Genomic DNA, 16698 nt, shown 5'->3' on the forward strand with positions numbered 1-16698 from the left:
TAACCTATCTATTGGCCATCTGTATTTCATCCTTTGAGAACTCTCTGTTCAGTTCATGAGTCCTGTTGGGAAAGATATTTTTTCCCTATCCTATAAGCTGTCTCTCCATCCTGTTAATTGTTTCTTTTGCTGTTTATACCACATTTTTGAGGATGCTGTTAGCAATCCTTTAGCTAGATAATGTAAAGTGATTAGAAGTTGATCAAGTGTGTTTGCATAATTCTCTGTGGAAGGATTAAACTTCGATGCTTTTGACACATTTTCCTGTGGGACCTACAGTGTAGGTAGTCTGGCTTTCTACCTACTTATAGGTTTGTGCAAGTAATTGCCATTGATCAATATTATAAAAGTAATTTTTGAATGATCACTAAATTACTTATTTGTGTGTGTGTGTGTGTGTGTGTGTGTGTGTGTGTGTGTAGATGGACATGGAAGTTAGGACAATCTGTAGGATGTGTTTCTCTCTTACCATGTTCAGGGATTGCACTCGGTTGGTCACTCTTGTTAGCAAACATCTATCCCTGCCGAGCTTTATCACTAGCCTTGACCACCATATTAAAATAGCAGAGTACATTGCATGCTCAACTACTCTGTGGTCTTGGCTCCAGAATGAGGAAATGTCCAGAAGGATCTAACAGAATTAGTCACCCTTAGGCAGACCCTAAGCACAAATAAAATGTGATTAAAAAGTAAGTGTTTGATGTTGTAAGCCAGTTAGGTACTGGAATGGTTGTTGACACAGTATACATAATTCATGCACAATGTGATTTTCTTCCTAGGGAGAGAGAGGTAACTTTAGAACTCAATTTTGTATAAGGAGTTTGGATGATAGAGACTGTGGAATAAGTGATTATAGTTGGGAGGGTGTGTGTGCTTGAATCACTGGGTTCCTAAACCATATAATGAAGAACTACTAATTCTCTTGTTCTTCTTCTATCCTTTAAAAATAGTATTTTCCCATTCCGTATTAAATAATTCAATTTTGAGTAAAGTATTATAGAAGACAAGGCAGGGTAGGCGTCCATGGTAGGGTGGGGTGTGGGGAAGCAAGGATCTGTCTGTGCAGAGGGCTGGCTTGACAGCAGAATTGGAGCCTAAGCAGTGAGGAGAAATGTGTCTTGAATGGGGAGTGAGTCCACAAGCAGCAACCTGATGTGAGACTTCAGAGCCTGAGAGGTGACAAGGTCAGTTGTGTCTGAGAGTGGGCAGGTGCAGAGCCTCTGAGCTGAAGCAGGGGGAGAAGGCATCCATGCTTGAGGCCACTTCTTGTGGGTGTAAGAACCCTAAATGAGTGAGTGAGTAGAGGGTCCTCAAGGCCAGCCTGGTGTGACACCTCAGCACTTGAAGGAGGTGAGTGTGGGCTCCAGTGCAGTGTTAGCTCCAAGTCAGGTTGAGGTCTGGGGACTCAGCAGATTGAGGGGAAGTTCTTCACAGAGTGTAAACCGGCATGGATTCCAGGAACCAGGCAAGATACAGAATGTGGGAGTGCAAAACACAAGGTGGGAACTCAGTGACTTACAAGAGATTGAGGAAATCCTTGCTGAGGTGTGTAAGAACTGGGCTGTCAGAGCTCAGGCAGGTTAGGCAGGGGGAGGGAGGTTATCCAGGCCTCAGACAGAGCTGTCATGGTTTCCAGAGACTGAACAGGGTAAAGACACTGTCCCCATGAGGTGGGATAGTCTAGGGTGTATACTAGGTATCTTTGTTTTGAAGAACTTTTCTGTCCATGGGGGTGGCTTGAGTGTGGTGTTAAAGCTCTACAGGGAACAGGAAGGAGTAGGAATCACAGCACAAGACTGGAAATGGAGGCTTTATTGTAGAGGTCAGCTCAGACCAAGTGTCAGAATCTCAACTCTGTGAGAAGTTTGACTTCTCTAATGACCTGGTTCCTCTTTTCCATTCCTTCCTGTTTTCTTCTCTCCCACATTGAGTTCTTGGTATTTCTAAGGTGTATAATGATACTGGGTGCATTCTCCTCCTGCAATTCTCCCTTTGGAGTACGACCTCATGGTGTATCCTCAGGGCAGCTGTCTGGTACGGCCTCTCATCTCTATCTGGTATTGTGATAATTTGTTTCTTGTTCAGGACCTGTTTTAAAGAAGGAATGGCACACATCTTCTGAGGCCAGGGGAAGATTTCTTCTCAACACGTTTTCAGAAAACATTTATATTAACAAGAACCTCAAAAATAAATTTGATTCCTCCGACATGGAAGCAGACTCTCCTCCAGGTAAGAAAGCATTTTCTGCTGCTCCTAGTGAGTGATGATGTAAAGGACAAAGACGCTGGCCATACCTCTGGGTCACTGGAGTCTCAACCAAGTGGGTTGCCTGTAGACAGATGTGAAAGGTTGTGGGATTGTACAATGGAGAAGGAAGGTGTTGTCTTCTACCATCTAGAGTAAATCCCACCATACATGTTATTGTATCTTTTCTACATATAAACACACATTTATATGTGTAACAAATTGTTTCAAAGTTAATCCATGTCATACTGATTTCCCCCTCCATCTGTTGACATGTCATAGTCTGTTGGCATCCAGTTGTTGAGTATATTCTTCATTCTCTCCCTCCTGTGATGGGGACAGAACCGAGGACCTCACCCATGGTTGGGAAGTATTGTAACTCTTTTACAAGTTGTAACTAAAAATGTGGCGACTTTATCATAAAATGTGACTTCTTGACTATTGCATATTTGAAGTTGGAAGCAAGATGAAAGTCTTTAAAAGCATATAATAAATACTATGCAATCATAATAAAACTGATAAAGAAGACATGATGACATAGAATAATGTTCATTGAGATGTGCTGGCACAAGTCTGTAGTCACAAAACTCAGGAGTTAGAAACATGGTGTTTCCTGTGAGTTTGAGGCCCGCTTGGACTACATAATGCATTCAAAGTCTGCCTGGTGTACATACCAAGACCCTGTCTCAAAAATAAAAGAAAAAAATCATAAAGGAAAAAATCGTGATAAAATGTAAAAAAATGATGGTTACAAATCAGTGTTTATGATGTTCAAATTGTGGAAAGTATACATTTATATGTAAAGGCTTTAAACTTGATGGAATTATTTTGCCGAAATACTGACAACAATCATTCTCAGTGTCAGGAATGAGTGATTTTGTGCATATTATAATGCTTCTGTAATTAACCTGATATTTTCTGTTTTCATTTTCCTATTATCTTGAACATCATGTTTTAGTGTTAATCATGCACAAAAAGAGTAGAATAGGAGAAAGAAGAGGAAATAGGAACAGAGCTGAAGACATGAATTTGGTTTGTCTTTCAGCTCCTCAAAAGAAGACCATGAGTCTAGACAGTTTTCACAGATTCTCCAAGTTGCTCCTCACCTCAATCATAATACTTTTACTGCTGTTGAAAATCTTACTCTCCATTGCTCTGATCAGTAAGTATGCCCCTGGGAGAAGTAAACAAAGAAAAGGAAAGGGACCCATTAGATGGTGATCCAGAAACCTAAGACAGACACTTTCTGGAGAGATGGATGACATTGGGAATTTCTCTCTATTTCAGAATAACTCTTCTGTAAAAGTCATTCATTCTCACTAGAGAAGCATTTGTGTGTTTGTTGGTGTCACAGAGTGAAATCCTGGGGCATCTGTGTTAATTTCCAGCACTGAGAATGAATCTGTATTTCCTCATTAGCAGCATTTGGATGCATAAACATCTATATTTTTTAATGAGTAGAGGGAATAGAAGACATGGACAGAGCTATTCCAGGGACAGTGCTTCAGTAGACTTCCTTCTAATCATTTATTTTTTGTTCCAGATTGTGTTAGACTTGAATGATAATTTAGAAAATAGTGGATTTCTTTGTTGATTGGCCTCAAGTTTATCAAAAATCGAAAACAATACCCTTTTTTGTATTTGTTATAATCAGTGATTCAATAATTAATAATAACCATTTACTGTATATTGGAGAGCATGTTAGGGTGTCCAGAAAGATCTACAGTCCCAGCCACAGGAAATTTAGAGAACAGTCAAGTGAACCAGTGCTTTAAAAAATTGCATGTGAAATGCTCTACAGATGAGAAGTAAGGAATAAGCACAGAGGGTGAAGAAAAACTTGGAGCAGGTGCCACCTAGACCTGTGTGTGCCAGCAATGTCCTAGACATGTGGGGGCATGGAAAATATAGGCAAATATAAGTACACATTGCTGTCATGTATAGTGCTACATGGAGAACTAAGCATGAAACTGTAGAGAGCAGACAAAACTGGATTCAGATCACAAAATAGTGCATACCATATTACACGTGCATCCCCTCTTAATGTTATTTTATTTACTAGCTGTTGCTCAACCACTAACCAATTTAAAACTTAGTAGGTTAATTGAACTGTTTATTTAATTCTTGCTTGGTGGATTCACAGAGACTGGTCTCTCTTGGGAGATTCCCATGGTCCTACGTGAGCTTACTCATTCTCATGGAGTCATGCATCAGTTCAACTCAGCTTCCCTGGCCACTTCAGAGTTCCTGGACAGATGGTGGCAGTAAGCTAAGCCCACCATGGAGCACACACACATTTGCCTTTGTGTATTTTAGTGGCCAAAGAACTCTTAACGGCAGCTCAGATGAGGTGAAGTAGAAACAGACCAGTTTCCTTGTAGGGAACTGCAAAGGCATAGTTCATATAGGGATGGTTGAGAAGTGTGTCCACTTTTTCAGTGTGTCACAGTCATGGAGATTCACAGATGAATCTGAAGCAGGACATGATAAAATTAAAACTGACTTAGAGAAGTTTGCTTTTACAAAGGTGTGAAAACAAAGGGAAGCAGAAATTAAGATGTTGATTCAGAATCCGTTTGAGCAGCCTAGGGGTTTGATCCAAGGATCATGCTGGTGATGCACAGGAGAGGAGATAAGTTGGACCAAAAGGAGGTGACGTTTTGGTCAATACTGATAGCTGAGAATTAGGGGACACAGGAGTGAGATATGACTTTAATATTCTGATTTCATAAAGTCAGCAATCATGAAGTTATTTGAAGGGGAAGAAGATTGGTAGCAGGTTTGAGTTGGAATATGATGATTTAAGTTTTGTTTATGTTTACCTAAATCTCAGATGCACAGTTTAATGATACATATTAACATGTTTTAGGAAAGAGGTGTACAGTTTAGAAGACCTTTGCTTATAGGCAGCAGATAACAAAAACTGACTAAAAAACAAAACAACCACTTCTACTCCCCACCCCCACCCCCAACAACCCAGGACAATGAATATCACTAAAAAAGAGGAATTTGGAGGAGAAAGAGAGATACAGAAGGAACTGGATGCAATGTTCCATTTTAAGAGAGGTGGGTGTAGAAGGAAACAGGTAGGAAAGAGCACAGGAAACAGCAGGAAACAGGACCAGGCAAAACTGGATGGAGTCACTGTCTCCCAACAGTTAAGGAGGAAGAGAAGCAGGCAGGGTCATGTGAGAAGTCCCACAGGAAGATGACTGATCAGTGGACATGAGGAGCCATTGACATCTAGTTCAGGAATGTTTGGTAAATGAGCAGAAGGGAAAGCCAGAATCTAGTGACTCCAGGAACAAGTGGGAGATGAGGAAGAGAAGAAAGAAAATTCAATTTCTAGAGGAAAGGTGAGTTAGTTTTAAGTTAGGAACTCCATGAAAGTGTGGGGACTCTGAGAAGTCAGAGCTGGGGTGGAGGGAGATACAGGAAAGAAGAGGAGGAAAACAAAGTCCTTTTGATCAGTGTTGGGTTTTTATAACTTCCGTGCTCATGTAACCTGGAACTGCTCTGGATTAGCACATTTCTCCCTCACCTTTCCTGGGGGTGCTCACATACTTAATAGAACTTATCACCTTAGATGTAGTCTTCAGTGTGTCCTTCATGAAATGTTGAAGAGTCCCCAGAGTCACGGTCCTGTCCTGTTTTTCCAGGACAGAAAATATCTTCCTAAAAATATCTGTGGTCATAAATCACCAGGAGCTTTGTAATACTAGCTGTGGGGTGATGGAAAATTGTCTCTTTTTGTGATAAGGTCTTATATAGCCCAGGCTAGCCATGAACTAGCTAGCTAACTAACTAACTAACTAACTACCTACCTACCTACCTAACCAATTAAGTTAACCAACCAGCCAACCTAACTAAACTAACTAACCAACTAAACCAACTTGTATAGTTAAGGTACCTGAAACTTCCATTCTTCCTCATTCTAATTCCCAAGTGTTAGGGCCACAGCATCTACACTCTGTGGTGATGGGGAATCTGTCCCAGGCAGGCTCTAACGACTCAGGCAATTGGACATTTATAGGTTTTGTTTCTACAAAGAATGTAAGAAGGTAAAAGTAAAGAGTTGAGTCTTAGCACTACCAGGAAAATGAATTGTTTTTATTCTGTTTTACAGCTTTGTTTAAAAATCATCCTCAGCTTCTTGATGAAAATGCAATCATAAAAGAACTGAATTACTCTGACTTGGAGTGTACAAAACAGCATTCATTCTTCAAAGGTAAAACTTAATGTGCCTAAAATCAGCATTTCCAACAAGATTCTCGGGTAGATCCATCAGCAATCGGCACTATGGGGACACCACTTCATACCCCACACTCAGTACCAGTTGCCTGTGGAGTCCTTTTTGGAGGTCTCCCATCAGGCGTAATTGGGATGTGTGGCAGCCTACTGTGATACACTCTTAACAACTGAGCCATTTCTGTAGTCCCTCAAGTGTTTTCATAAGTGTGTGTGTGTACATGTGTGTGCACGTGTGAATGCGTGTGTGGTGTGTGTGTTGATCTTGTTGCATTCTCAGTTACAGTGTCTACAAAGTATAATTTACTCAAGATTTGAATAGAGAACTTGTTTTTCTAGTAAACTAAGCTGGAGGGCAGAAGGTGAACACGTATTACATAGATTTAGGAAAGAGTGGGGAGTGCTTAACACTATCCATCACTTTGGTCCCGAGTAAGCGAAGATTCTCGACTGTGTTTGACATCTGTAACTGAGATGTCTTCGGAATACACCATTTGGCCCTAAACAGGCAATTTGTTTACTGTCTTTGTGAACAGACATTTTGGAAAACACATGTTTTCCTAGACCATTCAAGCGTGTCTTAGGTTCCTGCCTTTCTCAGCAGATCTCTCTCTTCACTCACTGGATCCTTTGCTGTAAAGCAGCCTGCAGTCCCATTCAGGGAGTCTTGGCCTATGCCTACATCTTGATCTCTTGTCTTTATTTTTTTCTGTAACAATTTCAGGGTTCCAGGCCTCACAGTAAGGTGTTTAATCCATTTAGAGTCTATTTTGAAGTCAATTTTTACACAGAATGCCTATGGATCTAGCTTCATTCTTCTGCACATCGGTATCTAGTTTTCCCAGCACAGTTTGTTGAAGAGCCTATCTCCTCTGATATGTATTTCTAGTGAAAAGTCCGGTGGCTGTAGCTGTGTAGGTTCATGTTTGTGGTTCTCTTTTGTGTTCATTGATCAATGTGTGTACTTTTGTTGTGGTACCATGCTCTATAGTGTAGCCTGAAGTCAGGTCTGGTGATACCTCCAACATCATTCTTTTTCCTTCAGGATTGCTCTGGCTATCCAGCGTTTTTTGCATTTCTATATGATTTTTGAGATTGTTTTGTTTATTTATCTTATGAGGAATCTCAGAATTTGTATGAGGATTGTATTCCTCTGTAGACATTTAGGGTCTTTACATGAGACTATTTTTCTGTTTCATTTTAGTTTTTCTTCCTTGAGGATTCATGATATCTCTGTTGCCTTTAGAATGCAATATACACCTTGGAATACTTCAAATATATTTTTCAGATATAAAATTTTCATTCAGCTCTTTATATCTTTCTTTGTTGATTTTTTACATATTTATAAAACTTGTTTCTAGAATGTTTTTATTTTCTTCTTGAAACATCTATTATGGACATTTTAAGGTTTTTAGATAAACCTATAGTATTTTTTATCTTGCTTGTTGTAATATTGACTTCCACTTTTATCATCACTAATTAAAAATATCTGTCTGCTAACTCTGAAATTTTGCTGCCTTGGTTAATGGTATCTATTGTTTTCATGTATAAATATGTATATATTTATGTAATATGAGAACATTCTGTTTCTTGGTATGATGAGTTCTATTCTTTGGAGACCCAGACTGTTTGGCATTATGTCCTCAGGGTATGAGTGTCCTTACACTCTGTTTTCCTGACAGCATCCCAGTATGACAAAGGGGCCCTGACATTGGTGTTGACAGCGGAAGACTGGGGTTGCTTGGCACATGACAGAGAGGGGCTCCTTGGTTTTTCTGGAGAAGTCCGGAGCCCCAGCTTCCATGTGGTCTCCACATTAAGCAAGTTTTAAAATGACTTTATGACATTCACTTACATTTCCTTCTTCCCCCAAAGACAAAGTCTGGAGCTGTTGTCCAAAGCATTGGAAGCCATTTAATTACCACTGCTACTTCCCTACGATTGACACTGCATCTTGGAGAGTGAGTCAGGAGACGTGCTCCAGCATGGGTGCTCATCTGATGGTGATCCACAGCCAGGAAGAGCAGGTGCATTCTGGGAGAGAGTGGTGCCTGGTCCTGGCCTGCTCTCTGCCTCTTTTTACCAAGAGGGAGTTGTGTTGACATGGGTGTTGCTGATGTGGCAGAAGGCTTTTTATCAGGAAGCTGGAAAGGTTGCTTCAGCCTTGGCATTCTACACCTTGTCCCTGCTTTAGTGAAGCTAAACAACCCGCAAGGAACCATGGCAACAGAAATGCAACGTCTGAGGGTGGAGAGAAGGGTGAAATGTTTCTGCTTGATAGACCAGTTTGTGATTTCAGCACTCTACTGCTTCCTGTAGTACCCACTGCCTAACAGAGGAGGGCGCAGAGCTGACTAGGGAAAGGGGATCAAATCAGGAGAGTCATAGCCAATCACCAGAAATGAAATATCTGAGGTTATGAATGGAGAATGCTTAAATCTGCTAAATTCTCTCATGCACAATTTTCAAGAATGGTATTGGGGAAGAAAAGAGGGGAGTGAGTCTGAGATGAGAATTCATTATGTTCATGGACAGAGATTGTTTCCAATGTCATGGAAATCAGGCCTCTGAGTGATGACTTTGTGTCCTGGTCAGCCAGAGAACATGGCACTCCTGGGTGTGGGGGTGGCTCTTCTATTCTTTGATCCTTTCTTTGTCTTCTCATCTCTGTGTGACCAGAAAAAATGTCAGTCAATGTATCACAGTGTACCACTAAAATGTATAATTAATGTGTATTAATCTATAATTTTAGAATTATTTAATGGGCTAGAGAGATGAACTAGGATTTGATTATTATGTATTTCCATAGGTGCATCGTACAAAACACTATAATTTTGTGAAGTTAAAATAATTTTTAGAAGATCTTATAAAAATTCAATAACAGGAAAAGAATCACTGCATCCAGGCTGAATACTGTATCTTTCTTTCCTCTTAGGATTTCATCATCAAGATCCTGGATTCTCAAGCTGCTTATTATATTGGGCTTTCAGATCCAGGTCATCGACAGTGGCGATGGATTGATCAGACACCATACAATGAAAGTGCCACGTGAGTCTAGAGTTATCTAGAGGAGTCCTGGGTCCTGTAGCATGAGAAGACTTTAGGGTGTTCTAGCTGTTGGTTATGAAACTAAAACAGCTCACTCCTGGTGTGACTGCTGGGGATTGAGTTACTTTATCCCCATTTGCTCATCAAGGAATCCTGTGAGACACATGTCACCGATACTCCTGGAGAGTTGAGGAAATTGAGTTTGAAGAGTGTAGCATGATAAATACCCAGGTCACCCAACCAAGGTGCTACATCATGGTGAATTTTCTTATGCTTCCATTCTCTCTCTATATTTAACAATAGGATTTATTTTATTTTCATTTGTATGTATATCTTTGTCTCTCTTGAGGGTGTGCCAAGTGTATGTGGGTGCTTAGGGAGCCCAGGAAAGATTGTTGGATTCCCGAGGGCTGAGGTCACAAGAGGTGTGACTGTTCCAGTATGTGTGCTGGGAACAGAACTCGCACACTTTCTGCAAAAGCACAAGCACTTTTAATTTCTGAGTTATCTCTCCAGCTCTCATTTATAGTGTTATTAAAAAATTAATGTCAAGACCATAACTGATTATTTCTCATAAATCAAAAAACCTCATTCTGTTATTGTTATGTGCCATATTTATATAATTAAATAAAACTGTAATATCTTAGTATGTTCCCATATTCTATCCTCATATCTGTTGTGATATATAGGCAGTAATGTTATTTTCATTCTCAGTCGTCAGAGAAGATTAGTAGGAATCCAGAATATTAAGTTGCTTGTCCTAGATGACAGAAAAAAATAGATTATCTAGATATATTAAATAGTTATTCAGTCTCTAAAATAAGACTGTTGTAAAATGGAAAATAAAAACTTCATTACATCATGTGAATAAGGAGAGACCTCTTCATCATACAAATAAGCACATGGAATGACAGTGCCCAGGTACCAAGACCTAGGGATGAAGTAGCTTCTGGGATGTGTTCTGGGAGAACAGTTAAATAAAAAGCTAAGAGAATATTGAGTGCAGTGGACCTTTTTCCAGGGACATGTCAGACATGGGTGGTGGAGAACGGTTGGTTTGTACACACCTGAATCTGATTTCCACAAATTCCCACCGCATCCTCAGGCTTGCTTACTTGTTTTTTCTCTTTCCCAGCATCACTGGGGGAAACACCCTGATGCTCTTTCCTCCCTTCCAGGTTCTGGCACCCGGATGAGCCCAACAATGACAAGGACAATGAAGAATGTGTTGTAGTAAATCATCGATATTCTGGTTGGGGCTGGAATGACGTCTCTTGTAGTAGTAAAGAGAACTCAGTTTGTCAGATGAAGAAAATACATTTATGAATTAAGCTCTCTCGGTGAAAATGGATTGCATTTTTGTCCAGCATTACACAGACAAAAGATCTGGGAAGATCTTCTTGTGGAAATGATGTCCATAGAAATTTAGGTAGGCAGCCAACAGTTATCCATAGGATTATACTGGTCCCCATGTATGCATTTTTTCATCCTTAACTCTTTATATAATGCGAATTTCCCATATTCTAGAGACTACATTATTCCTTTGTGCATCTGTGGTAGCATCCCAGTTTCTCCTCCCATTCTTAGATCCCTAGAGTCTTATTTGATGATAGAATTGTATGGTATGGACCCTCTACCCATTTTTCTCTCCCTTGTTCCCCTGTGTTTATATTTATTAATGTACAATTGACAAATAAAGTATATATATTTACATTACACTGTCTTGACTTGATATGAAAATGTATTGGGCAATGACTACCACAATCAGATTAACAATGCCCTCTATTACCTAACATAGTTGTCTGCTGTGTGTGTGTGTGTGTGTGTGTGTGTGTGTGTGTGGTGTTAGACCATTTAGATCTTCTTTAGCAAATTCAGACAGGGTGACATTGTTACCTATTGTCACTTTGATCCTCAGTGCTTACTCACACTTGCTCTGGCAGTTTGTGCCCTTCCATCAGCATTTTCTCATGTCCCCCAAACCTGCACTACCAGGAACCATTCAGGAACTTGGTCCCCATGGCTAGTGTGTCAGGTGCTGTGGGTGCCGTGAGGCTGATGTGGGCCTCTAATGGGTGGCTGATACTGGGCTGGGTGACTTTCCTCAAGAGCAAGTTTAAGAAGACGATAGCCAACCTTCTACTGGTACAGCCTGTTATTCTTGGTGTCCCACCTTGTGCCTGCTGCAATAGGGACAGCCTGTGTCCTGTGGATGGACATTGAGGAGAGCCACATGTCTCATGGAAGCCTGCATGCTGCTTAACACTTTGGAAGCCCTTTCAACTTCTTCCTATGAGTATTTTGAAACAAAAGTTGACTGGATGTTATCATCAATTGTTGACATTTTGAAAACTTGATACAGATATATATTTGTGTATTCATATATATGCAGGTGTTACTTGATAAGACACTTGAGAGCTAGTTTGATACATAACACTTCAGGCAATATTTTAGTATATATCATCTGAAATTGTCATTTCACCAAAAAACAATACCACTATCACTCTTAGAAAATTTAACAACTCTTTTCTGATATGATGTGTGATCTTGCCTGTATTTCTTCAGCCATCTTCAAAATGTTTCTTATGGCTGCTCTGGTAAGCCATAGTCAAAAACATTTCATTTCTAATTAAATTATTCTATAAGTTCAGGCCTTGCCTCCATGAGACTGTCCTCTTTTCAGACTTGAGCTTCAAGTTCAGGAGTTCTCAAGGATGCCATTACTTCAAGTCATCTGTCTGCAGAGTCCCAGTGTCTCAGGATACCTTCAGATTTATGAGCTGCTAGGACAACACACTGAGCTAATGATTCTGCTGTATTAGGATTATAGATTTGTTATGTAGAAAGATACACAACAGAAATGGGAGAGACATTTAGGCGAGGTCAGGGAGGGTCCTAAATAGGAAACTTCCATGGATCCCATGTATGCATCTCCTTCCCAGAATGTTAATGAGTGGCAGTATACAGAATAGGCCAACCAGGGGGCACTCACCTGAGCTCTGCTGTTCAGAGATTTATCAGGGTTCATTATATAAGTGAGAGTGTTTGGTTGATAAGAGAGTGAACTCAGATTTCAGCACCATTTCCCTGATACGGTGAGTACTTCATTGCTCAAAGACTTAACTTTTATTACATGGTCAGTGTTTCTGAAATGATGAATTCCCTACATGAATCATCTTGTTAGCATCAACTATGAAAGAACTAAGCAGCATAAGGCTTGTGGCCTACCATGATAAAAGAGACTTCCCAGTAGCTCCAGGAATTCCAAAGAATTAGAGAGGTCACCACCCATGACCTGGTTAAAAGTCTGGAGAAGATATTTCTTTAGCAGGTCAGGTGTAAAAAATGCATCCCAAGGATCTCACAATGACTAGAGGTTGCATGACCCAGCCACTGAGGATTTAATAGCTGACACTTCATTCTTCAACCCTTAACTTTCACCATTTGCTTTTAAAAAATATCCAGTTCTTCATAGAAATTCTCAATATTGATTTTATCTCATGGCACATATAACATACCTATTTCAAACCGTAAATTTGGAAGAAAGAAAAAGAAAAACAGCTCCTATATATTGAGCTCCATGCACTTACTACTTCTTTGGATTTTTCGATATATACATATCATATCTCTTGGTATTGTCATTGCATTCCATTAACTATGAACTGTTGCCTGAAATGCTTGATGGCCTGTTAACATTTTATCAGAGGGGAGTTACTTCTGCTCCCCAAGGCACCTGAGGACTACAGTGCTCTTCAGTCTCCTAAATCCATTTTTCACAAGCTTAGATGATTCAAGTAGAGCTGCTGGATCTGGAACTGCCCATCTGTTTCTGGTTGACCTTTATGTCTAGGCTGTAAAGATTCAATTCAATACTGGGACAAATAATAGTGATTAGTGAGGTTATTTGAGATCAAAATGATTGTTCTTTTCTTTAACAAAGGGTTTTAATATTTATAAAAATTAGAAAAAAGATTCATTTTGGGCATGGGTGCAAAATCAGCTCACACTATTTATATTAAGGAAGTAAATCTTTAAAAAGTACTGTTTGTAATTTTTGTTTTAAAATATTTATGAAAGAAAATCCATCAAAGAGTTCAGAGCTTACATTAGAACATGAAGAGGGTCTGTGGCCCCTGTCAACCTAGGCATAGCATCTTGACTGGTTTCAGCTTCCCACACCATGGCTACAATTTTCCAGCCCTCTGAGAAGGTCAAAGAAGGACAATCATGGTCACACATCACACTCTTCTTCCTCCTGTTATGTTAGGTCTGTCTTTTCTTCACCAATCCTCATACAAAGAGCAGGATAAATCTGTTTCAAAGTCCTGCAGAGGGATCGTGCATCAAGGACTCAGTTTTACATCTAGCTCCCTGGAAAGGCTAAAATGTTTTCCTTTCATCTGCACACCTGACTTGGACCTACCCTTGATTCTGCCTGTTCCCTGAGCTTTCCCTTTTTCCTTACCACTTTGTCATCTTTGATTTTATATTTTATCGGGGGCTTTTCTTCTGTTGGACTTTGTTCTATCACCTCATCACTTTATCAAGGTGATGTGCCAGCATAATCTATAAACACAGCACAGAAGGATGGAAGGAAGCGACAGTGGAGTTCAGGGTTCCCAGTGAGCCCAAGCAGACAGCACAGGCAGAGCTCACACAGATGAGGAAAAACAAAGGAAGCCTTAAGCTACTTCTCTGGTGCAGCTGAGGGGAGCATTTTTTCTCTCTCTGCACAATCAGATGATACAGTCCTTCAGTGTGCATCTCCTCGTCCATGAGGAAGGAACTGGAAACACATGGTAATGTGTTATAACCACTTCCCCGTTCCCTCTTTATGACTAAATCACCCATGCATGCACTCAAGAAAGCCCTGGCTGAACTGATCTGACCTTTAAAAACTTGTTTCTTAATGTCTGTTTCAAAACTTTAAGACACCAAAGAAAGAAGTAGAGAAAGAAACCAGAAGATAGAAAGATCTCTCCTGCTTGAGGATTAGCAGGATTAATGTTGTGAAAATGACCAGCCTGTCAAGAGCAATCTACGGGTCAATGTGTTAATATTTTAACTGTGTTAATATTTTAACACAGTTTTCTAGGAAGTTGAATAAATGATATTAACTTTCATCTGCAGATACAAAAGACCCAGGATAGCCGAAACAATCTTGAACATCAACGATAAAAACCAAACCAAACCAAACCCTACAGGAGACATCACTGTCCAAGATTTAAAGTTATACCAGAGTGCTACAGTAATAAAGACATTATAATACTGGAATAAAAACAGACTAAAAAAGCCACCTCAGTTCTGACAAAGAGGCCAACAATGCAGGTTGGAGAAAGGACAACATCTCTAACACACGGAGCTGATCACACTGGACAGCTACATGCAAAAAAACAAAACTAGATCCTTATTACTGATCCTGCACAAAACTCAAATGCAAGTGGATCAAGGACTTTAACATAAGACTTCAGACCCTGAGTCTGATGGGGCAGAAAGTAGGGGATATGCTTGACTTCAATGGCACAGGAAAAGACTTTGTGAACCACTCCAGTGGTCCAGGCATCAGACCAACAATTAATAAATGGGACCTCATGAAACCAAAGGCTTCTGAACAGGAAAGACTGTCCATGAATGAGAAAAAAATTCTCTACCAGCTGCACATCTGACAGAGTTACTATCTAGAATATACAAAGAGCATTAGAAAAAGGAAAGTACTCCCCCAAAAGGAAGGAAATGAACAACTCAATAAAAAGAAAGAAAACAACTTAAAAATCCTTAGCCACACAATTTAAAAATTCTTTGAGATTTTTATCTCACCCAAGTCAGAGTGATTAATGCAAAACAAAACAAAAACAACAACAATGAATCCCAGCAGAAACAAATGCTGAGTTGGATGTGGGAAAGGGGAACACTTATTCACTGCCAGCCGGAGTGCAAACTGGAGTAATGACTGTAAATATCAGTGTGGAGTTCCTTAGAAAGCTAAAAATAATGTCTGCCACACGAAAGCTATACCTCTTTTGGGCATTTACCCAAAGGAATCCATATCCTAATCTAGAGACACATGCTCATCCATGTTCATTGATGCTCTGCTCACAGTAGCCTGGAGAAGGAAAAAGCCTAGATGTCCATCAGCTGATGAATGAATAATGAAAAAATATATTTACACAATAGAATATTATTTAGCTGTTAAGAAAGATGAAATTATGTAATTTTCAGGTAAATGAATGGGCAGAAAACATTCATTCTGAATGAGGTAATCCAGAAACAGAAAGACAAATGTTGCATATTTTTTTCTCAGTTGTAGATGTTAGCTTTGAATCTTCAGATATATGTTTTATTTGTAACACCCATAGAGGTCAGGAAATTTCTAAGGGGTCATGAGGAGGGGCTTTCAAAGGAGGAGCAATAGAATGTAATGGTATAAAGGGTTAAAAGGGAATAATGAAACAGGAAGGGTTGTATTGGTGTCAGGAGGAGGAGGAGGATAGTGTAACTGAAGTAATATAGGATGGATAAATAATACTAAAGACCTTTTGAAAAAGTCATATGGAAACATATTACCATAGAGGATTTCTAAAATATAGCCATGCACACACACACACACACACACACACACACACACACACACACACACACACACAAGTTAAAATGGAGTTATCCTATAACAGGGAAACAATGTCCCTACTAGACAGGGCTAGTAACTAAAACCCCAGTGGCAGGAATGTATTACTTCTTTTTAGTTGTAGGTCCGGTAGACTCCCAAACATCATAGATTATTGTAATCATTCTTGACCTCCTACAGAATGTTTTTCTTAGTTTTAATTTACTTTATTATTTTGGAAAAGTTTCACTGTGCTATTCATTGACATGGTACAATTGCATAGGACATTTTCATGTACCTACAGAATACACACTGAGCTCATTTCCCACATACTCCCTGACTTTGCCCTTTCTCTCCCTGGTGCCTCCCATCAATCCCTCTTTCCTCTAGAAGATTTTACTTCTATTTTCATGTCCTGTGTGCAACCAGAGTTTATGCATCTGTCTAAAATCTTAGAATCACAAATGAGAAACATGCAATATTTTACGGTGAGATTGGGTTAATCCAGTTAATATAATTATCCTTACTAGCATTCATTTTCCTGCAAATGCCAT

General features: G+C 39.7%; 1 protein-coding gene across 1 annotated transcript; it reads left to right on the forward strand.

Annotated features, from left to right (window-relative positions):
• Window positions 1-1447: 1447 nt before the first annotated feature.
• LOC128099752 (C-type lectin domain family 4 member A-like) lies at window positions 1448-10866 on the forward strand. Its single transcript, XM_052721572.1, has 7 exons — window positions 1448-1499; window positions 2086-2229; window positions 3290-3406; window positions 6371-6472; window positions 8368-8519; window positions 9428-9540; window positions 10719-10866. The coding sequence occupies exons 1-7, from the start codon at window positions 1448-1450 to the stop codon at window positions 10864-10866; spliced, it is 828 nt and encodes a 275-aa protein (XP_052577532.1).
• Window positions 10867-16698: the final 5832 nt, after the last annotated feature.

Source organism: Peromyscus californicus, unplaced genomic scaffold, assembly GCF_007827085.1.
Source record: "Peromyscus californicus insignis strain IS unplaced genomic scaffold, ASM782708v3 Scaffold_6__1_contigs__length_162567912, whole genome shotgun sequence".
Classification (NCBI taxonomy): domain Eukaryota; kingdom Metazoa; phylum Chordata; class Mammalia; order Rodentia; family Cricetidae; genus Peromyscus; species Peromyscus californicus.